The following is a 27,381-nucleotide window of genomic DNA, read 5'->3' as shown; positions in this document are numbered from 1 at the left end:
CCATAGCTGGTGGAGTGCTTCCTCTCCGGCTGAAGAGTGGTACCTATTTTGAAGATTCGCGAATTCCTTATGGTGTGTTTGTTTTAAAACACGAAGAATAGTCTGGCAGAAGGAAGATCTATCATTTACTATATTTCAAACGCCAAAACTCATTATCTACGCTACGGACTAGAATTTCAAGAAGGAATTTGATCAACTGAGCGTTAAGGGTACCTTTTGGGGAAGGAGGTAGAATACCCACCACGTTGCCCACGACACTAGCTTTCTCTGCACTTTTGAAGCTGCCCAGAGTGCAGAGCAAACTCCCCCATCCTTCCAAAGCCCACTATCAACATCAAAACACAAATGCGCAGACAGAAGCAGTTTAGGCAAAAGTGTCTTGTTCCCTGGGGGAACTGTCGTATGACCTCCTTTCCCAGCTCTGTGAGAGGTTTGCTTCGGAGACACAAACTGAAGTTGAGAAAAAGCAAAGGAAACGTTTTACATGTAAAACCTGTACAGGGTGTTTCCAGGCACCCTTCTTTTTCTGCGTTCACTTAGTTTATTATTGTTACTTGCTGCATGATTGAACGGCTATGCAAGCAGAACAATTAATCCAAAATCCCATTTGCTTCAACTGAACATTGACAACTGGTTTTAGTTTCCCTGAGAGAAGGGGGGTGGGGGGAGATGTTTGTTAAGCTCTGCAGAGTCGGCTAATGTCAAAAGACAGTCCTCCCAGAAAGGTGTGAAGGCGTTTTATCACAGCTGTGGAGATGAAGGGAGATTTATTATGGTTACTTAATGCGACTTCTGCCAATGTCTTTGGAATTCTAATTAGAGTATTAAAACTTTGCAAATCATTATATTACATCTAGAATCCACCCCTCCCCTGTGACAAGGGTACTTTTGAAATTAGAGGACCCTGATGTCACAGGTAATGATGTATTACTGATAATAAAGTTGCAGGAAAATTTTCTCCAATAAAAACCAGTTGGGAAAGACAGAACCCATTTATCTTACTTTCTCGCTCAGTTTTATGCCTGAGGAAAAGATGTCTGCTGCACAGAACAATGGCCCAGCTTTTTCCATCCGACTAGCGGATGATGCTTGCTCACATGCGACAAAGTTTAATGACTTGTCACGGCTACTTAAATTTTTTCCCTAAATCTGAGAGGCATCAGGAATATCATAACTATGTATGGTGTCAGGTGGGTACTAGATTTATCAGGCTGATTACTCCGTAAGTTACATAAATGTCTAATTACTAGGTGGTACACCTGAAACCAACATGATATTGTATGTCAACTGCAATTGAAACATAAAACAATTATTTTTCAAAAATCTGAGCAGCAAATCAAGACATTTATGAATTAAAAGATAATTGACAGAAGAATATTTTTTTTGAAGCGATATGAGACAAGTGGCAGGTTCAACGGACATGAATGGCACATCTTAGGGCACTTTGATTTATAGCACAGACATTCAAACCGGTACCTGAAAAGAAATAAATTGCTTACTGTTAACCCAGATCCATTTGTAGGTAATAAATGGGTGTGCTCTTTACCCATCAAATAATGGCTCTAATGCCCTTCAACATCAGTGAATGAGGAATGAGTGTCACCCTCTGTCCTCTGCAAGATAACCCCATTTCTTTAGGAAGAGATCTTGGCCCTTCACATCCCAGCAAAAGGAAGTGTACGGGGCTTACTTACCGTGATGTACGACGCCCTTCAACCCATGGATAATAGGATCCAGTGCAGAATTGTCCCTTGGACTGACCTACATGTAAAGGAAACATGATTGGTTAAATCTAGTCTGGTATCAGGCACAACAGTTTCAGTTTAATCTTCTAACGAGAAGGAGGAAAAAATAGATGTGATCTAGCAAGCTGCTTAGGTCTCACATATAACATGGTTCTCACCAAACATAGGAGATTTATGACATAATAATACCAAGTGAGGAAGTCTAAATCAGAAGAAAGAAACTTCTCAGAATACGCGAGAACAGGAAAGGAACACCACAGTCCCAGCGACATTTTGAAAAGCAATGGCAAGACTTTCCTCTTGCTTTGTTTTATTAAAAGTGCACCCTGATCAGCCAAAAACACATAGAAAGTCATCACAGAGCAACAGCAATCCATCATTGGCTAAATATTTCAATCTCCTATTGTGATCGTGTTTATTTCTCGTTTTTAGAAAATGTATCTGTTCCTTGCAAGCCTACTCTCACTCTAAGGACCTCAGTGTGCTGTGCCTTGTCACATATTTATAAGAGCATTTCTAAGAGTCACTCAAAAGCAGGAGAGAGAAGAGGAGAGGAGAGAAGAGCTTCAAGAGACAGTGTCTCCCACTTTCATTTCTTCCTAGGATTTTAAATCTCCCCATTAGTCAAGCCTCTTTGATCTTGACCCTCACCCATTCTTTCCCTTAACGTTCTGGTACTGCTCAGCATATGTTCTCATTCTTGCCCTTTCTAGAAGATTAAAATTCCACCAGTATATTATAATTTTGGTTTGTAGGTACTTTCTTTTAGACACATATTGAAATATTTACAAATGAAATAGAAATGATGACTGAAATTTGCTTCAAAATAATCCAGGAGTGAGTAGCAGAGGAAGACAGCAGGATATAAATGTAACAAGACTGGCCATTAATCAATCATTAATGACCTTGGGTGATGAATACTGGATAAGTCATGATACAATTTTCCCTACTTTTGTGTATGTTTAACTTTTCCCAAATATAGAGTTTTTCAAAATCCATCATCTATGGTCAGCACAGCTCCTGAATTTGTTTTTTCAGGAATGGTATTTACGTTTAACCCACTTTTAACATAATGAAGTTGAGATATCAGTGAACTTTCAATGTATATCAAGACCCAACTTGATGTTTCCTAATGAATCCAGAGGGATACAGGGCCATCTTCGGTTAAATTTTCAGGTAACTGAAAACTTTCCACACTCCTTCCCTCTTTACAGACTCTCCCTGTTGGGTTGCTGTTCCCACGTTGCTCTTTGATAATAACCCGCACGTCATACTTTTCTTCCTCTCTTCTACCTCAGCGTCTCCAGGTTAGAGCAGTAGTTCTCAGCTGGAGGCATGTTTATCTGTCTCCCGCTCCCCACCTCACACCCCTTTGGGGGACATTTGGTCACGTCCGCAGACACTGTTGGTTGTCACAAGCAGGGGTGGAGGAGGAGGGTTACCAGTATCAAGTGGGTAGAGGTACAGCTGCTGCTAAACATCCCACAGTGTTCAGAATAGTGCCCCCACCCCACCCCTAGCCAAGGATTATCTGGTTCAAGATAATGGTGGAGAAGCTGAGGTGGAAAAACCCAGGTTATGTGATCTGTGAGTAAACAGTGAATGCATATTGTCTAGATCCCTGAGTGATAACTAAATTGAAACACAGGTATCATTATATGGTATTATTAGGTTGGTGCAAAAATAATTATGGTTTAAAAGGTTAAAAATAATTGCAAAAACTGCAATTACTTTTGCACCAACCTAATATGTTTAGGGACTAATAAAATTATTTGAGATTTGGTCCTATATCGTAAACACTGTAGGTATGGAAAAAAAAAAAAAAAGGCCCACTATAGGAGATCACAAAGGTGGAATTCTGGGAGTTGGCATAAGTGTACTTCCAAATTGCCGAACAGGAAGTTCAAGCCAGAGCTTTAACACAATGATTGAAGCACAGAGACATTCTCCAAAGGCAAACATCCACAGAATATGACAAAAATGAAAAAAATTATATTTGCACCATAGCAAATAACTGATCAAGAATTTTAAAACATGGTCAAAATGAAACCACAACTCAAGAACACAAGATAAGAAAGTTTACCAGTAAATGTGGCCAATTTTCAAAAGTGGCACAACAAAACAGGAGACCAGAGAAATATCCCATATCAAACTGAAGTTAAAGACAAAAAGATGGTCTCCCTCTCTCTTCTGCAGATGGAGTCTGGTGGAGATGTTAATGCCAATTCAACTACCTGTAGTTACTCTAATACTTGTGGGAAATGGCAAAATGACCCCAAACTTCCAGCCATCCCTGTCACAGGCACGTTTAAAGTTAACTCTGGGACTCCTTCCATCAAGAATGCACATCAACTTTTCTACCCTTTGAAACTGGGTACCACATGACTTGCTTTGGCCAATGTGACAATAACCAACACGATGCGGGGCGGGTCTTCCGTAGGACTTGAATGCAGGGGTTTATACTCGCTCGCGACTCTTTGAAATCCTGAGACCACCAGGTGAACAATCCCAGGCTAGCCTACTGGAGGATGAGAGAGCACACAGAGCAGACACAGGCAATCCCAGCTGAGGTGGTTCTAGACCCATCAGCCTGCCAACTACCAGACAGGAGAATGGGTCCATTCGAGACCATCCAGCCTCAGATACACCCTATGTAGTCTGCACAGACCAGCCAACCTACAGAATCATAAAGTCATTAAATAATCATTGTTTTAACTAATTGGGATCATTTGTTACAGAGAAACATTTAGCTGTTAGAGTTTCTACGAGAGAGTAGAGATGGAAGATGGGGGACAGGCTACGATAGCAATAATTTTCTTAACCAATACACTTTCCTTATGGTTTGTCTTACAGGTTTCTCAGTGAGATTCTAGGTCAGAAGACACAGCACTTGCTGTCAACCTGATCAACTCATGTACTTCCCCAAAAACGTGTTACCCTTTCTCTACCATGGCAACATTTCACAGATACTCTGATTTTTGATCCTATCTGTAGGGGCATGTGTTGTAGTCAGGTGGACCCTTTAATGCATTTAGTTTGATTTGATGATGTGAAAACTCAAAGAAAAGTGTTCCTAATCCTTCATGACTTATACCCACTGATAACATTTTTAGCTCATGCAAGAGGGAAATAACCAGACAACCTAATCCAGTTTCAATTTCTCGTCCTTCTGACTAGAGCATCTCTGTGTCTAATCACTCAGGCCTGACCTTACTGGAGCTCACGGGCCTGACCCCAGATTCTAATCAAGCCCACAAATGAAAAGCCTTCTATAACGCCCGTTCACCTCCACAGCCTCCACTGCTAGTATATACAGCTGAGGCTGAGAAGATGGGTGAGGAGAAAGGACGAGAAAAACGAAGATGATTGGCTGGTCAAAGTAACTTAGTAATAATACTGAGCTCATTCTCCAGCTGATATCTCGGTTCTAAAATTCAGGGTGGGGATCCAAATAGCACGCTAATAAGTGGGTTTGTTCCAGTAAGGCACAACCCTAACTGAAATAATCCCTTCCACTCAGTTTTAAGCAATTTGCCACTTCAAAAAAAATTCAAGGACATAAGTTATGCAATTTGGTCAGTTTTGAAATACGCCTACAATAAAGAAGGTTGTGTTAGCAACCTGTGTTTACAAATTCTGGTCTCCATCCAGGATCGAGGAGGCCAAGGGATAGGGAAAATATAGAAGTCTGAGCCAGAGATGCACCCTTCAGTGTCCCCATCTGAAATATGGGGATACAATCTCATAATGTGTTATGAGGATTAAAGGTGTAATGCTCAGAGCATAATGCTGAGTACAAATGCGACATTCTATAGGGGTGGATACGACTCGGCAACAATTTGACCCAAACACTGAAATTTAGGTCATTGTCAAACAGCAAATTTATCCCTGACTGTCACAATGTGCTTAGCTCTAAAAGTAATGCTTGAGTTCAAATTTCAAAAAAATCCAAATTTATGTTTTATTTGACATCTGCTCAATTTCATAATATTCCACTCTTTTTCAAAGCATATGAGGAGGGTTCCTGGCTCTTGAAATTTGCTTCCTTCAAAACTTGAAGATCAAAGGAGTTATGCCGTAACACTGAGAAGGTAGCAATTGCACAAATGAGTTTAAAATGGACGAGAAGAAATAGACACCCCCTTTCCCTGCAGAGTTTGTGCTATCATTGCAGAACTTCGCTTCTGGGCACTTCCGTTTTTGAGCTTTCAAGGCATTCATCATCTTCAAAAAGAGGGCATACGAATGTGACATAAGGCTCTGGTTCAAGCTTTTAAGTGTCTTTAGATATAACCAAAATACACATAGACATTAGCAATATAGGAAACCATGATATGTAGGTTTGGGCGAAAGGCCACATTTATACAAATGCTGATGAAATCGAAACTTCATACAACTTTCTTTCCAAATAACAGTTTACCATAAGGATTCAACCAACTATCAAATTCATAACCAAGTGATCAATAATGTCCAGCGATGTTTCTATAATCCAGGCTCTACTGGAGGGTCTGTGTTTCTTCAGGCTTGAAGCAAAATGAAATGGAGACAGAGAGGTCCCGGCAGACCGCATGTGCCTGCGTTCGGATACACGCTGCCATTTACTTTTCCTGTCCACACTGCCATTTGGCCCTAGACTTGCATCTTAATAATCTTCAATCTATCAAGCCCAGGCCATCTGCTAATAGGATGGCCAAGACAACCTACTTGCCTTGAATCCGATGTCGCCAGCTGCTCCTCTAGTCCTATAAACGTCACATCCAGCCAATATCCTCTTGTGGGAAAAAGGATTTATGCCTGCTGAGGGTGAGCGGCTCCACCACTGCCCACTGCTGCAGAGCAAAGTGACAAACAGCAGGACCAGAGACTCTGCACAGCCTTTTGAATGGCAGAGACGATGAGCTATCCTCACTGATGACTGGCAGGTAACTGTGTATTCAGAAGCGACAGCGTCTTATCAGGTCAGCGGTAAGTACTTCTCATCAGATCTGATTTCAGATCTGATTCTCCTCTCCTTCAATGGCTCTCACCTAAAGAGTTACGTAACGAGGACGCTGTAGCTTCTTTCTTTCGCACGTCAACATCTTGGCTACCAGTCAACAGATGTTGGTTCAAGTTGCTGTCAAGAACTTCCCGGTACAAACCATTTATAACTTTGCTATTTTTCACTCCATTGTATTTCAGTTAGGCCTTCCCAGGAGACAGAGCACAGATTCCTTTATTAATAAATTAAATATTTGTCAATAATTTTGGAAATGTGCCTATGTACACGAAGACAGTAATAGCTTCAAACCACTAACCACTGATCTATGTTGAAAACACCATTCTTTTCCCAAGTTTCCTTTTTAATACTCCCAAATATGACTTCTGGTTGCATAGCCTATCGTCTCATTGTTTCTAATGTACAAATTTACTTCTTCCTTTTTGATGTCCCAAAACTTTCTAGTCTCTCCTGACCATCCCTGCTGCAATGAGATGACAAAAAGCAGAATCAAAGGGGCAGTAAGCATCCCAAACGGCCTGGAATAAAGTCAGAGAAGAAAGCAGATCTATAATCCAGAGTTTGGCATAACCGAAGAAAAAGGGACTCTGCAAAGCTGCAGGACTTTCCCTGAAATGAAGGATTTCAGTCTCCCAATCAGCTAAAGGCAAGTAACCAAGAGTGGACACTCCTGGCCAGGAGGCTTGGTTTCACTTTGAATAATAAATTTCCAGCATCGTACATTTAGCCGAATCTGATAGAAATGCAAAAGAGACAGAGGCCTCTCACAGGCGAAGGAAGAGCTCCAGTCGGAGGGGCAGGGTATGGCCTCCTATCACCATCCATTTTCCAGCACTTGACAGCACACACTCCTGGGGATGGTTTCCATCTACAGAGGAGAAAGCTCCAAATTCCTCAGCCATGGGATGGCATTAATATGACAAGGCAACACAATTAAAAATGCTAATAGGACCCACCCTCCCCCCTTCAAATGGAGCTCAAGCACTGACACGCTTACTTAATGTTAATTCATGATATTAGCGGAAACTAGTCAATTCACCAGTTATTCATCTCAGGAGAACTGAGATTCGTGGTCAGAGAAGGCCCCAGAGGAAGTGAATTGAATGGTCTTGCTCTACTTAAACTGCCATTCTCTGTCCTCTGCTCCCACCTCTCCAGCCCACCAGAGTATTTATTATTTAATTGTCACACTTGGCTTGGAGGAGCCTATTACTGAAAAAAAAAAAACACAACAACACAGCAGGGTGACCGAGAGGCCCAGCAGCAAATCTGCACAACTGCAGAGCCTGCCAGCAGCTGACTTGCCTATTGTCAGTACAGGCGATTTCTCATTTTCACCAGAATCAAACTGTCCCAGGCTGAGTTTCCAGTGCCATTTCCTCTGGTTTGGGATCCACTCAACACTCAATTTCAAAGGCAAAGCAAAAGAGAGAGAGGAAGTATGCAGGCTGAGGCTCGTGGCAAATGAAACTTTCATAGGGGCCCACATGGTGATTTTTGTCCTTCTTTGCCTTTTGAATGCCTTGTGTTTCAGAGCCAAGAAGGCAGTGGAGGAAGCCTTCATAGCAGTTAAAGACAGAGTCCCGGAGCCCACCCGTGCCACCCCTGCCAGTCTGCTCAAAGTGCAGGTTGCTCTTGAACTGAAAAGAGGCAAAAAAGAAATTCCAACCTAGCAAAGTACAACCTAGAGTCTTAAGCTACAGTGCAAACCATTTCACACAGATATTGTCATGACCTTTGAATTAAAAAAAAAAAAAGTATGCGATCTGGGGAAGCCTGGGGCAAGAGAAGCTTATTTCGGGTTCAGTGACTAGCCTGCAAGTTTCTTTGGATTCACTGTGGCAATGCTGACAACTTTGACGTTCTCTTGTTAATAATCCGGCCGTGCACTGAAAAGCCCCAATAATATCAAAGGCTTAGGGGAGAAAGGAGAGCTGACTGTTACCATACGTAGCAAGTGACTTCAACTGAAAACACATTAGATGTGAACTCTCACCCTTGCCTTTTCATTCCCCTGAAGCAAAAAGCTGCTCAGGGCAGTCCATTTACAAAAGACTCGGAACCCAAAAAGCCCTGTGTGGAGACTGCTTTAAATCTCCACCATGTATGCAGCAAGAAAAATAGAAGAGATGCAGCATAGAGGATCAAAGGGGTCGCCAGATTGAGCCTTCTGTTGAAATTTTTTTTCTTAGTAGTAGGTAGGGTCATCACTTTGGAGGTACGGGGGTTCAGTAACTAACCCCAGAAGGGATGGGGGAAGACTATGTAAGTATCATGTAGGTATCATATATAAAATATGCAAATGACCTTGTTCATCTTACGGCTGTATAAAGAGGTGACGGGGGTAAATGGTATGGTGTCCTTAGTCCAAATCACAAGAGCCTAGCCCTCACGCTCATTCATTCAACGGATATATGCACCAACTGCCTACTGTGCGCTGTGGCAGGCTGACTCTAAGAAGGCTCCCCCGGACCCCTGACTTCAGGTATTCAAGCCCCTGTGTAACCTCCTGCCTTGGAGGGTAGGCTGATCTAGTAGCTTACTTTCAGACAATAATAGAGTGTGGGAAAGGCAAAGGGAAATCATGTCTGTGATTAGGTTATGAGAGGCCTTAGCCTCCATCCTGTCAGCAGACTCTCTGCCTACTCAGCGTGCACACCTCGATGAAGTACATGGCCATGCTAGAGAAGCCCATAGGGTGAGGAACTGAAGGGAAACTGAGGTCCTGAGAACTGAATTCTGCCAACAACCTGAGTGAGCATGGAAGTGGATCCATCCCCACCTGAACTTTCAGATGAGACCCTAGCCCCTGCTGACACCTTGATTGCAACCTTATGAGAGACCATGAAGCTGAGGGTGCACAGAAACTGTGAGTTGGTGACTGTGTGCTGTTCTAATTGTTAGGCTTGTCGTAATTTGTTACACAGCAATAGTTAACCACACGCCAAGAACTGGGTACCAGGATATGATATTGAACAAATCACAGCACTCCTCCCTACAGAGCTTAGCATCTAGGTTTACCTCCCACAAAAGGAGGAAAGCCCTGGTTTCCATCAAGCCCATCCATCACCATCTTCCTCTCATGGGTACATTAACGACTAAAAGCCAGTTCCCACCTTCTATATAAACTCTTACCCGTCACAGACCTGAGCCGCTATGTTACATCACAGCTTCTAGAGTTTCAGAGGAACCGGTATGTTTAGAATCTAAGTGTCAACCAGGAAAACGTGGCAAAAATCATGAGCAAACCCCAAATTATGCAAACAAACATCGATAATTCTGGGACAAAGAGTTTTCAGCAGCTTTTATGTTTAAACAAACATAGAAAACCAATGAATTGCCGCATCAAACATAAGGCCTTCTTCATGAAAAATATCCCTGGGCAAGACACACAGCGACATGGACTAGCGTGGGCAGCCACGCTAAGTGCAAGCTCATCACACCCCCCAGCGCTTACTGGAGCAGGTATTTCTATCCTATGCTTTCTGCGGAGCACTGAATGATTGCTCCCACAGTGTCATCTCTGCAGGCTGATTAAGTATCAGACCACTGTCCTAGGTAGCACCTCCCAGGGCATTCCCGATGCCAGACCACGCACTCACGTGAGGGCTTGGTGCCCAACATGATAAGGGGGCTTCTGCTCCCTATCACTGTCTTCTTCTGAAATCAACCTGTGAACTCGTCTGAACATCTCACTTTACCCACCGACAAACCACTGAAAGTTGTTTTCACTGGACATTGTTAAAGCTGTCAGAGTATCTGATTCGAGAACCCTTGGTAAGCAATGGTTACAGGGATACAGAAAGATTATTTAAGTGGACAAATGGATTCAAATGCACAAATTAGGGAAATTCTTTTCAAGTAAGTGGTAGTCCAAACAAAGGCCAGCCCTATATCACAGGGAAGACACAGATTAATGCTAACTGAACAGCTCAGTTTTGTATTTAAAATGCACCTGAGTTCAACAGAGGATAAAATTAAATTGCAAGGAAGAAAGACAAAATCTTTCCCAGCAGGTCTTGATTGATACAATAAGCCATTTGTAGCGGAACAAAATGGAAAACCAGAAAGTTTGTTCCCAGCAATTATTGCCTCACTGGGCCAACTTTCTCTCCTTTGAGAAAATAATATGATTTCTTCATAGAGCATGTAGTCTACTAACTTGTGCTCAGGATCTTTCAATTCCTCTAGCAGCTCAGGTGGAAAAAACAGCCCCGGTGCGGGAGGTGTAGGTAACACTTAAGCAGGAAGAAGCTCATCTTATAAAAACTGCCTTTGACAATAACTGAGAATAAGTCACTCCTTAGAAACCAATGCAGATGGATCTCCTGTAGTTCAATGTGATGAGCTCATTTTGAACAGCAACTTGAGAATATAAGGCTAGTGTAGTGGGTGCAGTTTTTGAAACCAGGTTGGTATACCTGGGTGCAAAACTTTGCTCTTCCCCGTAACCGCTGTGTGATCATGGGGGAAGTTCACTACAATCCTACTCTGCCTCAATTTCCTCATCTGTAAAACAGGGATTACTCATAGGGTTACTAAGAGGGTTAAATGACTGTTTAGCACAGTGCCCTAAACACCCGAGATTCTTAAAAATGTAGCTATAGCCACTCTTTTTGCAAAGAGGCAGGCATGTCGTGTTGGTACCCCTCGCACCCCTCCCTCCCCGCAGAGAGAGAGAGAGAGAGAGAGAGAGAGAGAGAGGCACAAAAATAACTCTACTTCTGGTTATAGACAGACAAATAGTTTTGGGGTTCCAAGCTAAATTCAGTCAGTCATGACCCCTCCACCACCCCCAATCTTTCATTTCAATAAAATGGTACTATCTTTCAACCCAGTAGACCAAACCCCAAACCAAGGAATTATTTTGATTTCTCCTGTTCTTGACACACCCACATATGACGTACAGCGTTTCCCCGAAAATAGGACCGGGTCTTATATTAACTTTTGCTCCAAAAGACGCATTAGGGCTTCTGTTCAGGGGATGTCATCCTGAAAAATCATGCTAGGGCTTATTTTCCGGTTAGGTCTTATTTTCGGGGAAACACGGTATCAAAAAGTCCAGAAGATTCTACCTTCTAAACATAACTCAAATCTGTCCACAATCTCTCTCCAGCTCCTCCATACCAACTCTGTCTAGCCTAGCCCACCACCACCTTGAACCTGAAAAAGGTCCAACAGCCTTATCTGTTTTCCCTGCTTTCTCATACCACTCCTTACTTTCTTTTCTACAGACATTGCACCAGTGATTCTTCTCCTGGCTATCCATTGGAATCACCTTTAGTCAGCTTTAAAAGAACAAAAGCAGACGACGACAAAACATTGTTTTGTTTGACATGAGCTTTAAAAGCTCTCTAGGTGATTTCTGAGAGTGAGAACCACTCAGAATGATTTTTTAAAAATTAAATTCCACACAAACTCTCCAGGATCTGGGCCCAGGCAACCTGCAAATTCTTCTTCTTGCCGTGATTCCCACGGCTCATTACAGTCCAGCTCCCCTGGCCTCCGCCTTCTTTCTCAAGTATTCTGAGCATTTCCACCTCCAGGCCTATGCCAGCTGTCCCCTCTGCCTAGAATGCTCTGTGCAGGGCAGATTCTCACTCTTTGGACCTCAGCTCAATGTGACTCCATCAAGAAGGCTTGTCTGATCATCCCTCCAAAGTGGACCATCCTAAATATTTGCTAGCTCATCACTCTTTAGTTGTCTCCCAGCCTTAATCTCTGCCTGTCAATACCTAAAGCTCAGGCTACAGCCCAGGTGGTCAGTGCCCTGGAAGGAATTCCAGGCTGGAGGACCCTCCAAGTTTAAGCAGGTGAGAGGTCCTCCTCCCCTCCAATGTCACCGGGGTACCACCCATAACACATCCTGTCTCATAGCACTTACCACACTTTAATGACCTGCTTCCACATCTGTCTCTCTGACTGGGCTGAGCTCCCTGAAAGCAGGGCTCATATTTGATTTGATATTTCCAGCTCTACTTTAGTACCAGCATAGAGCAGGTCCTAACAAATGTTTGTTTTCTGGAAAGCTATTAAAGAGGTGAAAAGAGGAAAGCAGTAAGAGAGAAAAAGATAAAAGAACACTTTAGCCAGAGGATGTAGAGAATTGAAAGAATTTTGGGGTTTTATGTACAAAGAATTTGATTCAATTCCTGGCTGTGTATTGGCTGTGTGACCTGAGTTAAGTGACTTAATCATTCTGGGCAACTGTATGATGATGCCTAACTCCAGGGCTGGACCTGGAGGGGTAAAATGAAAGGACGTGTGTGACAACAGGCATTACATTCCCTAGCGTACATATCCAGGGATTATACTGCAATGAGGTGAGCTTTAGTTTTATTTTCTTTCAATTCACAACTGGCAAGTGGTATTGAGGCAGGACAGACAGCCTAAGAAATTGACAACACACTCCAGGGTACAATATGAGGTGCCTCACTGGATGCACAAGTAACAAGTGATTATATCCAGCCCCTGTAGCTGGAGAAAAACAAGAACTAGTTTCATCCAGTTATGCTAATCCAGGACATGACCTTTAGCTAATTTTAATGTCATTTGCATTGTGGTTACTAGACTCCCATCATGCATCTGACGCCATGACACTTCTGGAGGAACCACATAAGTAAGAAGAATCGGGAAACAGAGGGTCCTGCCCAGGGGAGGAGATGAATGAACCATGTCGATGAGATGTCACCAATTCCTGCCCAGGAGGGATAAAAACCCCTGATCATGATTTCCTCAGAGCAACTCATTCTCCGAGTTGGCCCACACTTCCCTCTTAAGTGTGTACTTTCGTTTCAATAAACTTTCTGTCCTTTCCCGCATCTGTCTTGCTCTTGAATTCTTTCCTGCTCAGGGACAAGAACCCAATCACTGCTGCTCCGGTTTGAGTTCTCTCTTGGACATCTCCGTGAGCCTCTGGTGATAGTATGGATAATAAAGGAAGACTTTGCAGGGAAAGGCAAAAGGAAAAATTAATACTAATAAGTATTAATGAAGACTACTAAAGCAAGTTTCTTGCCTTTTGTTCCTAATTAGTTAAACACGCGGTCTTCAAAGTCACGTTGCTTTGCTTCAAATAAAAGTTCTATCACTGATGACGTGTGATAGGGGTCTGGAAACCATGGCCATTGGGATACAAGCCCACCCACTGACTGTTCCTGTAAATAAAGTTTTATTAGAACACAGCAATGCCCATTACTTTACATACTGTCTGTAGCTGCTTTTGCACTACTAATGACAGAGATGTTGGGACAGAAAACCCAGGGCCTGCAAAGCCATAAATATTTACTATCTGGCCCTTTACAGAGAAAGTTTTTGCCAATCCCGGTTCTAAGCAAACAAATTACATAACATCCCTAAATCTCAGTTTCCTCAATCTATAAAATGGAAGTACTAACAGTATTTCCCTCAGAGTTGCTGACTGAGAAAGTCAAATGAGATAATTCACATAAAATACTTAGCAGAGTGCCAGGCAAATATGACAAATTCAATAAACATTGATTAAACATTTTTGTTAAAATTATCAATGCAAAACTTCATCTGTTCATCCATCCAACCTTTCATTCATTAATTCACTCACTAACTCATACATTCAACAAATAGTTACTAAGCACGTAATAAGTGCCAACGATTGAACAAGGATATATTTTACTGCAGATATTTCTATTAGATGAAAAAAAGCCAAAATAAAAAAAGGAAATGAAAATTTACTGTCCACAATGTGCTCAGTAATAGTGACATAAGTATTAGTAGACACAGTATTAATACGATGTCAACCAGACTTTGGGTTTTGTTTTGTTTGCAGAGGAAATGTGATAGGAAGCCTAGTGCCTCTCCCACAATAAGCCTTGAAAAAATTGTGGGGGAATGACTGATTGATTGATGGCTGTTACAAAGGATCCAACCACCAAGTAGGGAGGCTTCCAATGACGGCACAGGAACTGCCCACGGTATAGCAAATGATCTGTTTATCTGCAAACATCACATGAAAATCACCCAAAATCTAGAAACAGCTTTTTACAGGTGGTGTATTATTCAGATCTTGGTATCACTACAAAAGTAATACACAATGGCTGAGTGTACTGGGAAACTGAGAGTTGCTATAGAACGTTATATCTGCAGAGTTTAACACTGTGATATGAGATGCAGTACAGTAATTCTGTTGGTAGCACGTTATGGAGAACAAGCCACGTAAAGCAGTTTGTGAGCCTGCTTGGAGAGGACCCCTTTAAGTTCTCAAACGTTCTTAAATTTCAGATACCACCTTTATAAAATGTATTGTGTGCTTTATTGCCTTCCTAAACATAATCTAAGCCTCAGTAAATGACTAACCCTGGTCCTTCTTTTTTTTCCCCCCTCCCTCCTCCTCCCACCAACTCCGAGTCAAGCCGTTGTTCTCAGTGCAGTTGTGGAGGACGCAGCTCACTGGCCCATGTTGGTATCATGAGCGTTGTGCTCTACCTGGCTGAGCCAGTCCGTCTCCAGCCATCAGTCTTCTGAATTATAATTGGGTGACCAGTTTCCAATAAAGCCTAAGTCTCAGGGTGTATGCCCCCTTGCGAGGTATCACTAGAAGGTAGATCACTGGAGAGTGTGGTGTGTGTGCATCAGTATATGGATGCAGTGACAAATAAATTAGTTCCTCTGAAACTTCAAAATTATTTTTAAATTACTGCCTGTGTATTACTCCTCAAGGTTGTCAGGTAACTGGCCCACACGTAAGTTGGGTGCCAATAAGAGGTTGCATTAAGCATCAACTCTAAGATGCAGTGGTCCTTAAATTAAAAGGACCCTCCCATAGACACTGAGGCCCTGGATGACATGTGTGTTATGATTTATTTTTTATGTTCATTGTTAATTCAGGTATAATAGAAAACAGTAAAGTACACAAACCTTAAGTGTATAGCTATATGAACTTTCACAGATGCAACCTCAGACCAGACACAGACAAATATTTGCAGTACCCAGAAGCCTCCCTTATGACCTGTCCAGCCCCCAGTTAGTATCACCACATACAATTAATGGAATCATGCACCAGTCTCTTATTTTGTTTGTTTTCACTTATCACTGTATCTGTGAGAGTTTCCATGTTCCAGGTAGTAGTGGTTTGTTCTTTTTTTATTATGGTAGAGGATCCCATTATCTGAAAATACCACAATTTGTTTATCTAACAATTTGCTGTCTTAGTGGAAAATTATTTCTCTTTCTGTCATAGAAACCATCACCAATTTGTTGCAGTTTATGGAAAGATTTTTAGCCAATAATGTACTTGTACATCAGAGAGGGCTGCAATGTTTCAGATACACAGGGAACACAGAAAAGATAATGAATTTGAACTTTATTCAAATGGTACCAAAAGGAATGGACAATACTATGCTAGATTCTAAATCTGTCCCATGACCACGGGAGTCAACAGAGTATTCTGGTCAAGTGCAAAAACTTTAAAACAGGAGTCAGACGAGTTTAAGATCTTCAGGGTGAGTTCTAGCTACCTGGCTGCCTCTTTGCAAGTCACTTACCTCCTTGAGATTAAATTCCCTGAACTTTGAAATAAAGCTATCCTCCATAACTTCTTATACCTGAATAATCCATTCGTTGAATAAGCACATGCAAAATACTGGTTATTACTATAATACTACAATATATGCAATATACTTGGAAAAATGCTTTCAATATATGCAAACCATGATTGCCTAATTAAAACATAGTAAGCTTATTTGTTAACAATCCTCCTACTTATATCCTCTCCCACTGTTAGAATGTACCTTGGATCAATCAATCCTGTGCCAGGTACAGTTACACTCTATAATTTAAGTTGAAATTCTTACATAATAAAGAGAAATTAATACTACTGACTTCAAGCACATGTATAAGTGACATTAATTCTCTTCTTTGGGCTTTGCTGTCAGTCAAGAGCAAACATGAGTTTAACAGTCTTTCCTCCATTATCAATCACTTTTCACAGAGGAGTAACCCACTTGCTCACATTCCCAACTCCTTGAAAATCTGCTGCTATTACTCAAAACTGCAGAGCAAAATTTAGCTGGGAATTTGTGCCCAAGGAGAACATTCTTTTTAATCTCTTGATGGAAAGGGACATTTTCCTGTTTGCGATTTGAAGTCATTTGCATTAGTGTTGAGAAGATCAACCAATAGGAGGTTTATCTATGAATTTTAGATACTCTGTATACCATCTCCCATGAAACCAGAGGAAGATTAAAATCCTGTCAGATTGGAAGTCAGCCCAGTGGGGTATAGAATAATAAGGAGGTAGGACGATAAGAGACAAATGTGATGGTGGCCTCAAAATCTGTATTTTCGTGATAGTCTATAAATCTACAAGCTTTGAAAGTGCCTGTGTACAACTGAAGCACTCCCTTAAAAGCCACTTTAGCAAGGTCACGTTCATTAATGCTGACCCAAATGTATAAATGGCCAAATTGACTTTTGGTTTAAAAAATAGTTACTTTTTAAATTAACTTAGTATCTTTAGAGGTTACCATTCTTGTTAGCTTGTTTCCTATTAACTTTCTTATATAACTTAAACAGTTGAAGTACAGAAATCACTAGGCTACTGCACATAGAAAGGAGGAAGAATGTGAATCAATAATAGCACAAGAACCTTGTGAGTTCAAAAATGACCTTCAAATCAGAAATGCCCTATGTTGATGAGAAACCTGTCAAACAAATACAGGCATGCTTGTGTAGAGTTGTATTAATCTGGGATAGCCTTTTTATAAATACTGGGTATACTCACTGACCCAGAAAATTGTCAAAGAATTTATGTAAAGAAAAAAATTTGGATAAGTAGATAAGGGCACAAACATGTGAATACAACACTTTGGTGTTATTCATTATAGGAAAAAATTGGAAACAACTAAGAAAACCACCATTAATAGCTAAGAAGTTAAATAAATTGTGGTTATCACCTTTCAGTGTAACACTGCAAAGTGGTTTAAAAGGATAAGAAAAATCCGTATCTACCAACATCAAGACATGACTATGACATATTACTAGGGTCAAAACCACTTTATACTAGTTTCATCCTATTTAGATGACACATATTTATAAATGCTTTTAAAACTCTGAACACCACACAGAGTAAATATCAGTGGTTCCCTCGGGAGGTTGGGATCAAGGACATCCCACCTTCTTCTTCCTAATGGACCTTCAGGCTGTACAATATGATTATTTTTAGAACCAGAAAAAAGTTTAGTAGCATTTTGAGAAAACACTATACTCAAATGTTGATATATTTGTATATATCAATTTTGACAATATTTATGTCTACATCAAAATTATGTGTATGTTGTGATTTCGATTGTGTGTATTATAAAATTTGGTATACTTGTAACAAATATACAAATGATAAAGGAATTAATTCAGATATGCCTGTATTACAGCAAGCGTTTTGGCAAAGACAACCCAGAACAAGCGGCGGCACTGCGCTGTCTGTCTGTCTGACACACTGCCAGAGGTTGTCAAACAAGAGCATCACTTCTCAGTGGCTGGTACCGTACTAGGCTACACTCCCACATCACTAATCTTTAATCCCTTCTCCTCCCATGTGGACCTGGATGGGGACAGAAAATACCGATATGGAATACCTCTGTAGACTTTAGGGAATCCAACCTCACTTGGACCTGGTCAAGGAAAATAAGGAAATGTTTTGCTAAGCATAAAACAGTTTTACCAAACAGCCCTAGAGTGAAATCAACTCTCAGACAAGAATCATTACTTTTATTCTATGAAATAGTAAGGCATATGATTGCTTATACCGGAATAGGGTTTAAAATGACATATTCCATCCACACTGAAAGGCAGATAAAATCTGAAGAAACACACTCCAAAGTGACTGCTGGGAGAATAGTTACAGCATAGGAGTGAAGAGTTGACAGGTGACACCAAACTATAGGAGCTACCTTGCTGTTTTTCTTTCCCATTCTTCATGGACCCATCTTCACAGACTTGAACACAGACATCTTAGGGACATAGTAATGGTTCTGGCTTAACTTAGTAGTAGTTACAACCACTTCCATTTCACTAGCAGTACCTGTGCAAACCTAGCTCAAAATGATTTCAATCAGGGGAGGAGAGCGGGGAAAGATCCAAGATGTCGGAGTAGATAAATGCTGTGTTTGCCTGCTCCAGTGACCATGCTAAAATTACAACTAAATTATAGAACAATCAACCTGGAGAACCATCTGAAGTATAGCTGAACAGAAGTTTTATAACTAAGGATATAAAGAAGTAGCCATGTTGAGACCAGTAGGAGGGGTGGAGAGGCAGAATGGGCTGGCCTTACACTTGTGTGTAACGGTTGAGAATCAGGAGGGATATCTCAGCCATGGAGTTTCCCCTGGCCAGGAGCGAGGGCCGGAATTCCACAACAGACTCCTCAGCTTGAAGTACAGGTGCCAAGAAGAGGAACCCCCAAATCATCTGGCTGTGCAAAACAGTGGGGATTCCGACCATCCCAATGGGATGGAAGGCTGCAGCAGGAAAACCAGATGTACTCTTAAAAGGCCTGCTCACAGAATCACTAGCTCACAGGCACTCACTCTGGGCTCCAGAAGAGGGACGGTGACTCGGGAGACGTCAAAAGAAAGAGACAGAGTTGTGTGGCTTCAAGGCAAGGACTGCAGGGGCTGTCGCCATTTTCCATCTGTAGAATCCTCCACCCTTACAACAGGCAGATGGGGACCATCTTTCCTGCGTTAAGCCCTCCTCCACAGGGTCAAATCTGAATTGGAATTAGCCAGATAAGCTCCACTCCTTCCATCCTGTGACTCCCTAGGACCATGCCCCACCCACCTCACACAATGCCAGAGGGAATTTCCCAGCAGCAGCCAGTACCACCCACATTACACTCTTTCTTAGACAACTCTTGGAGGTCCAAGGGTCCAAGGCAGGCAGCAGCTGGCTTCAGTGTGCTTTGAGACTTTTGCTGAGTAGTTCCTAGCTCAGCACTGGCACCTAACCAGAATCTAACCTAATGAACACCACTTGTCCCACCCTGGTGATTCTAAGATCCCACCACACCCAACTTACATACTACACAAGGTTTTATCAGCAGCTGAGAATTATGAGAGCTACCAGGCAGCAGCAGGCCTTGGGATGTTGTGAGCTTTTGCAGAGCTCCCCCAGGCCTGGTATTGGTGGCAGCCGTTCTTGGTTCGCAGCATAGCCTCTCCCATGGGCCTCCTGGTCTAACACAGGAAGCAACCAACTACAGAGATGCTTTGTAACTCCTACGACATAGTCCCAGCAAGCCACAGCAGTGGCTGACCTGGGCCTGCACCAGAGCCCCTCCCAAGAGGCCCTAAACCCAACATACATGGAGGTCAGCTTTAGAACACAGCAGAGCACCACTCAATTAGTCCCACAAATGGCATACCCAAAGGGTGGTCTCAATAGGTACCAGCAGACTCTTGCAAATAGTAACTTATAAGGGAGCTTCCATAAGGTTGTCAGCTGATTTCTCAATAGCAACTTTGCAGGCAATAAAAGGATTGGCACAAAATATTCAAAATAATCAAAAGTAAGGATATACAACCAAGACTATTCTACTCAGCAAGGCTATTTTTTAAAATGGAAGGATAAAGAGCTTCCCAGAAAAGAAAAAGCTAAAGAAGTTTATCACCATTGAACGAGGATCACAAGAAATGTTAAAAGGACTTCTTTAAGAATAAAAAAAAAATGAGTAATAAAATGGCAATAACTATTTATCTATCAATAATCACTTGTATTGTAAAAGGATTAAATGCTTCAATCAAAAGACATTGGATAGCTGAATGGATAAGAAAACAAGACCCATGTATATGCTGTCTACCAGCTACCCACTTCAGAGTGAAAGACACACAGAGTGAAAGGGATGGAAAAAGATTATTTTATGTGAATAGTAATGAAAAAAATCTGGGATAGCAAAAAAACCGAAAAACTGTAAAACAAAGGCTATAATGACAGACAAAGAGGGATGTTACACAATGATAGAGGGATCTATCAACAAGAGGGTATCACCTTTATTATGCACCCAGCATAGGAGCATCTAAATATATAAAGCAAATATTGACCGACATAAAGGGAGAGATCAACAGTGATACAATCATAGTAGGGGACTTGAACACCCCATTGTCACCAATGGATAGATCTATCAGACAGAAAATTTACCAGGAAAAAGCAGCCTTAAATGACACACTAGACCAGATGGATATAATTGATATTTTTAGAGCATTTCACCCCAAATCACCCAAATATACATTCTTTTTAAAGTCCACATGGAACATTTTCCAAGATAGACCACATGTTAGGCCACAAAACAAGTCTCAATAAATGTAAAAAGACTGAAGCCAATATCCAGCATCTTCTCTGACCACAGTAGTATGAAACTAAGAATCAATTACAAGAAAAAAAACTGGAAAACATACCAACACATGGAGCTAAATACCATGCCACTAAATAATGAACGGGTCAACGACAAGATCGAGGAAGAAATCAAAAGCTACCTTGAGACAAATGAAAATAAAAAACCAACAAATCCAAATCTATGGGACATAATGAAACCAATCATAATAGAGAAATTCTTGGCAATAGAGGCCTACCTCAAGAAACAAGAAAAACCTCAAATAAACAGTCTAATTCTCAGAAAAGTGGGTAAAGAGGGAACATATCTCAACATAATAAAGGCCATATATGACACAACCACAGCTAACATCATACTCAATGGGGAAAAGCTAAAACATTCCCCTTAAGATCAGGAACAAGACAAGGATGCCCACTTCCACCACTTTTATTCCACATAGTACTGCAAGTCCTAGCCGCAGCAATCAGATAAGAAACAGAAATAAAAGGCATCCAAATGGGAAAAGAAGAAGTAAAACTGTCATTATTTACAGATGACATGATCCTGAAAGATTCCACCAAAAAACTATTAGAACTGATAAATGAATTTAGGAGAGTAACAGGACATGAAACTAATATTCAGAAATCAGTTGCAGTTTTATAAACAATCAGAAAGAGAAATTAATAAAACAATCCCATTTACAACTGCATCAAAAAAAATAAATTTAAGAATACATTTAACCAAGGAAGTAAAAAAAGAAACTGAACTCAAAAAATTGTAAGGCACTGAAGAACAGCACAAAGAAAAAAGAATCCAAGAAAAGGAAGAGAGTTTAAGAAGCCTCCTGGGACAACATCAAGCGTACCAATATTTGCATCATCATCATTGGGGTACCAGAAGGAGAAGAGACAGCAAGGAATTGAAAATCTATTTGAAGAAATAATGACTGAAAACTTCTGTAACCTAGTATAGGAAATGGATCCTAAAACCCAGAAAATTCAGGAAGTTCCAAAAAAATGAACCCAAAGATGCCCACACCAAGACACAGCATAATTAAAATACCAAAGATTAAAGACACACACACACACACACACACACACACACACACACACATACACACACACAAAGTCTTAAAAGCAGCAAGAGAAAAGCAGTTAATTACCTACAAGGAAGCTCCCATAAGACTGTCAGCTGATTTCCGAACAGAAAATTAGCAGGCCAGAGGGGAATGGCATGAAATATTGAAAGTGATGAAAAGCAAGGACCTACAACCAAGATTACTCAGCAAAGCTATCGTTTAGAATAGAAGAACAGATAAAGAACTTCCTAGACAAGAAAAAGCTAAAAGAGTTCATCATCACCAAACCAGTATTACAATAGATCTTAGAGGGACTTCTTTAAGATGGGGGAAGAAAAAAAGATAAAAAATATGAATAATAAAATGGCAATAACTACATACCTATTACTTTAAATGTAAACATATTAAATGCTCCAATCAAAAGACATAGAGTGGTTGAATGGATAAGAAAACAAGACCCTTACATCTGCTGCCTACAAGAGACTAACTTCAGATCAAAAGACACACACAGACTGAAAGTAAAGGGATGGAAAAAGTTATTTTATGAAAATGGAACAGCTCCCCCCAAAAAGCTGAGTAGCAATACTTGTATCAGACAAAATAGACTTTACAACAAGGCTCTTTGAAGAGACAAAGAAGAATCCAGTAATCCCACTTCAGGGTACTTATCCAAAGAAAACCAAAATGCTACTTCAAGGGGACGTGTTCATCAATATACTCATTGCTGCATTATTTACAATGGCCAAGATATGAAGGAAGCCTGTGTGTCCCTGAATGGATGAATGGATAAAGAAGAGGTGGAACATATGTACAATGGAATATTACTCAGCTATTAGAGAGAATGAAATTTTGCCATCTGCTACAACACAGATGGACCTATAGCGTATTGTGCTGAGTGGAGTCAAGACAGCAATAGACAAATGTCATTATGATTTCACTTCTAAGTGGAATCTAAAGAACAAAATAAACAAACAAATGAAACAGAAACACTCATAGATACAGAGAACTTTTTGATGGCTGCCAAATGGGAGAGGTGTTAGAGGGATGGTTGAAAAAGGGAAAGGGATTAAGAAGTACAAATTGGTTATTAAAAGTAGTAATGGTGGTATAGGGTATAGCACAAGGAATACAGTCACTAATAATGTAATTACTATATATGGTGTCAGATGGGGACTAGATTTAACGGGGTGATAGACAGAAGGTGCTTGAAGGCAGGGTAAAAAAGGTTAAGGGATTAAGAAATACAAATCGGAAATTACAAAATAGTCAATAGGATGTAAAGAATAGGAAACATAATCAACAATATGGTAATTACTATGTACAGTGCCAGGTAGATAGCAGAGTAGTTAGAAGGATCACTTCATACATTATATAAATGTCTAACCACTGTGCTGTACACCTGATATAATGTACAGCATAGGAAACATAGTCAATAACACTGTAATAGTGCGGTACGGTGTCAGACGGTTGCTGAACTTATCATGGTGATCACTTCTTTAGGTATAAAAACGTTGAATAATTATGGTATATACCTGAAACTACATAATATTGTATGTTAGCTATAGTTTGATAAAAATCTTTTAAAAAACTGGAGTAAATGGGAAAAACTTCAATCAAATAAGTTAGAATACTAAGGAATATATTTAACCAAGGAGGTAAAAGACCTATACTCAGAAAACTGTATGACACAGAAGAAAGAAACTGAAGAAGATACCAAAAAAAAAAAAAAAAAAAAAAAAGATAGCATATACCATGCTCATGGATAAGAAGAATTAGCATCATTAAAATGTCCATACTACCCAAAGCAATCTACAGATTCAGTGAAATCCCCATCAAAATACCAATGGCATTTTTCACAAGAGTAGAACAAATAATTTGTAAAATGTACCACAAAAGGCCCCAAATAGCCACAGCAAACTCGACGGGGGAAAAAAAAGGAGGTATCATGCTACCTGATATCAAACTATAAGGCTTTAGTAATCAAAACAGCATGGTACAGACACACAGATCAATGGAATATAACAGAGAGCCCAGAGAGAAATTCATGCATATACAACCATTTAATCTATGGCAAAGGAGGCAAGAACATACAGGGGGATAAAGACAGTCTATTGAATAAATAGTGATGGGAAATCTGGACAGATACATGCAAAAAAAAAAAAAATGAAAAAAGAAAAAGAAAAGAAAAAAGAAAAAGAAACTGGATCACATACTTAACACCATATACAAGAATAAACTCAAATGCATTAAATATTTAAATGTTAAGACCCAAAACCATAAAACTCCTAGAAGAAAATATAGACAGTAAACTCTGACATTGCTCTTAGTGATATTTTTTCTGATCTATCTTCTCAGGCAAGGGAAACAACAGAAAAAAATAAACAAATTGGACTACATCAAACTAAAAATTTTTGCACAGCAAAGGAAACCATCAACAAAACCAAAAGACAGCATACTGAATGGGAGAAGATACTCGCCAATGAAACGAGGTCTGGCAACTAAATTCGCGAACTTGTTGCAACAGTGTTGCTAACCTTTTTTGGTATCAGAAGGATTATTCATTATGCATTTGTACCAACTGGACAAACTTAATCAAGTTTACTATTTGGAAGTGCTGAAAATGCTGCATAAAAAGTTCGACGACCTGAACTTTTTGCCAACAATTCACGGCTTTTGCATCACGGCAATGCACCAGTTCATTTGGCACTGTCTCTCAGGGAGTTTTTAGCCAGTAAACAAATAACTGTATTGGAATACCTTCCCTACTTACCTGATCTGGCCCCCAATGACTTCTTTCTTTACCCAAAGATAAAGGAACTATTGAAAGGAAGACATTCTGATGACATTCAGGATATCAAGGGTAATACAATGACAACTGTTATGGCCATTCTAGAAAGATTTCCAAAATTGCTTTGAAGGGTGGACTAGGCGCTGACGTCAGTGCATAGCTTTCCAAGGGAAGTACTTCAAAGGTGACCGTAGTGATATTCAGCAATGACGTATATAGCACTTTTTCTAGGATGAGTTCACAAACTTAATTATCTGACCTCATACATCTGATAAGGCATTAATATCCAAAATTTATAAAGAACTTACACAATTCAACACCAAGAAAACAAACAATCCAATTAAAAAATGAACACAGGACCTGAACAGACATTTCTCCAAAGAGGACATACAGATGGCCAATAGATATAAAAAGATGCCCAAAGTCACTAATCACCAGAGAAATGCAAGTTAAAATCACAGTGATCTATTAACTCACAGCTGTCAGAATGGCTATCATCAACAAATCAACAAACAACAAGTGTTGGCGATAATATAGGGAAAAGGAAATCCTCGTGCACTGATGGTGGGATTGCAAATTAGTTCAGCCACTATGGAAAACGGCTTGGAAGTACTTGAAAAAATTAAAAATAGAACTACCTTATGACCCAGGAATTCCACTTCTGAGTATTCACCCAAAGAAATCCAAAATACTAATTCGAAAAGATACCTGCACCCCTACGTTCATTGCAGTCCCATTTACAATAGCCAAGATATGGAAGCAATCCAAGTGCTCATTAACAGACAATTGGATAAAGAAGTTTTGATAGATATACACAATGGAATATTATTCGACCATACAAATGAATGAAATGTTACCATTTGTGACAAGATGGATGGACCTAGAGCGTATTATGCTAAGTGAAATAAGTCAGGCTGAGAAAGACAAATATCATGGGACCTCACTTATATATGTGGAATCTATAGAACAGAACAAACAAAAGAGAAACAGACTCATAGATACTGAGAACAAACTGATGGTTCCTAGAGGGGAGGGAGGTTGGGGAGCTGGGTGAAAAAGGGGATGGGATTAAGAAGTACAAATTGGTAGTTACAGAATAGTCATGAGGATGTAAAGTGTAGCGTAGGGAATGTTGCAACAACTGTGTATAGTGCCAGGTGGGCACTAGATTTATCGAGGGGTATCACTTCACATGTATATAAATGTCTACCCACTATGCTGTACATCTGAAATATAAAATAATACTGAATATCAACTGTAACTGAAAAAAAAATTAAAAAAAGAAAGAAAACACTTGCAACATATAGAAATCATCACATCGTATACCTAAAAATTACAGAATGCTGTATCTCAATTATATCTCAATGAATTTGAGAAAAAAAAATTAAAAATGACTTCAGTCACTGCCTGTATAACGCCCAGGTAGGATCTGCAGAGGACTACCCCACAGGCTGGCCACAGTCTGTTCTCTGTCAAAATAATAGCAGTTGGTATCCGTTAGTATCTACTGGGAGGGTTTTATGTGCCATATACTACACCATGTGTTTTCCATTCATGGTATCACTTTGCTTGCAACAACCCTATGAGGTAAGAACAAGTAATCATTCTCATATAACATATCTGGCAAGTAAGCGTACGTGAGAACAAATGGTTTGCCAAAAGTCACAGCCAGAAACTGACAGTGTAGGTCTCACCTGAGGCCATGGGTTTTGGGTACAACCTAAGTCGTGGCCTACATCACCATCATGCCGGTACCCCACATGCATGGCTCCCCTTCCAGGGCTCCCGATCAGTCATCCAATCCTTCTAATGCCTAAGGATGGCAGGGGCCACCAAATATCCTTTAAAAAGCTGTACAGGTTCACACACACACGGATGAAGGCTTTATAGACAGATATGTACAAACAACAGATGCTCTAATTAGCACAGGGAACAGTATTTGGGTGAGACAATTGATGTTTAAGGGAAAAAAGGATCCAGGGTGTATGGTATTTCAGGAATACCATGTTGAAAAATGATAGGTTCCTTTTATTTTGGGACTTATCAGAGAGCCTTTGTCATGCTACATTCCACTGTCAGTCTTTAAGAGGAGGAGGATAGTGTAATAGAAAGCATTTCTCAGGACTCCATCGAGGTCAAGCATCTCTTTGGACCAGCGCTCCTCAAAGAATGTACTGGGAAAGGCTGATCTAGAGAATTCCAGAGCATCACCTTCAGCCATGGTTCCGAGCTCCAACAGGGGAAGGCAACGCCTGTCAATGTGATTAAATGTCCCTGCAAGAATGACACAGAGCACAGAAAAGGGCACACAATTCCGCTCAAGGGACTCACTGAAGGATAGCATCTTAAGTCTGGAAGGATAGCATCTTAAATACAGACGGAGCCAAAAACATGTATACACATTTTAAGAAGAAAAAAACTGTATTAAAA

General features: G+C 40.5%; 1 protein-coding gene across 3 annotated transcripts in view; it reads right to left on the bottom strand.

Annotated features, from left to right (window-relative positions):
• Positions 1 to 27,381, bottom strand: part of PTPRG (protein tyrosine phosphatase receptor type G) — a 685,327-nt gene that overhangs the window by 158,329 nt on the left and 499,617 nt on the right. For all 3 annotated transcript variants that reach the window (XM_033132046.1, XM_033132048.1, XM_033132047.1), the window contains exon 6: positions 1,695 to 1,761. In XM_033132046.1, coding sequence (XP_032987937.1) covers positions 1,695 to 1,761 — 67 coding nt within the window. The remainder of the gene's footprint in view (positions 1 to 1,694; positions 1,762 to 27,381) is intronic.

The sequence above is a fragment of the Rhinolophus ferrumequinum genome, chromosome 17, assembly GCF_004115265.2.
Source record: "Rhinolophus ferrumequinum isolate MPI-CBG mRhiFer1 chromosome 17, mRhiFer1_v1.p, whole genome shotgun sequence".
Taxonomy (NCBI): domain Eukaryota; kingdom Metazoa; phylum Chordata; class Mammalia; order Chiroptera; family Rhinolophidae; genus Rhinolophus; species Rhinolophus ferrumequinum.
The sequence above is the reverse complement of the archived record's forward strand: the minus strand, read 5'-3'. Positions and strand labels throughout refer to the sequence as shown.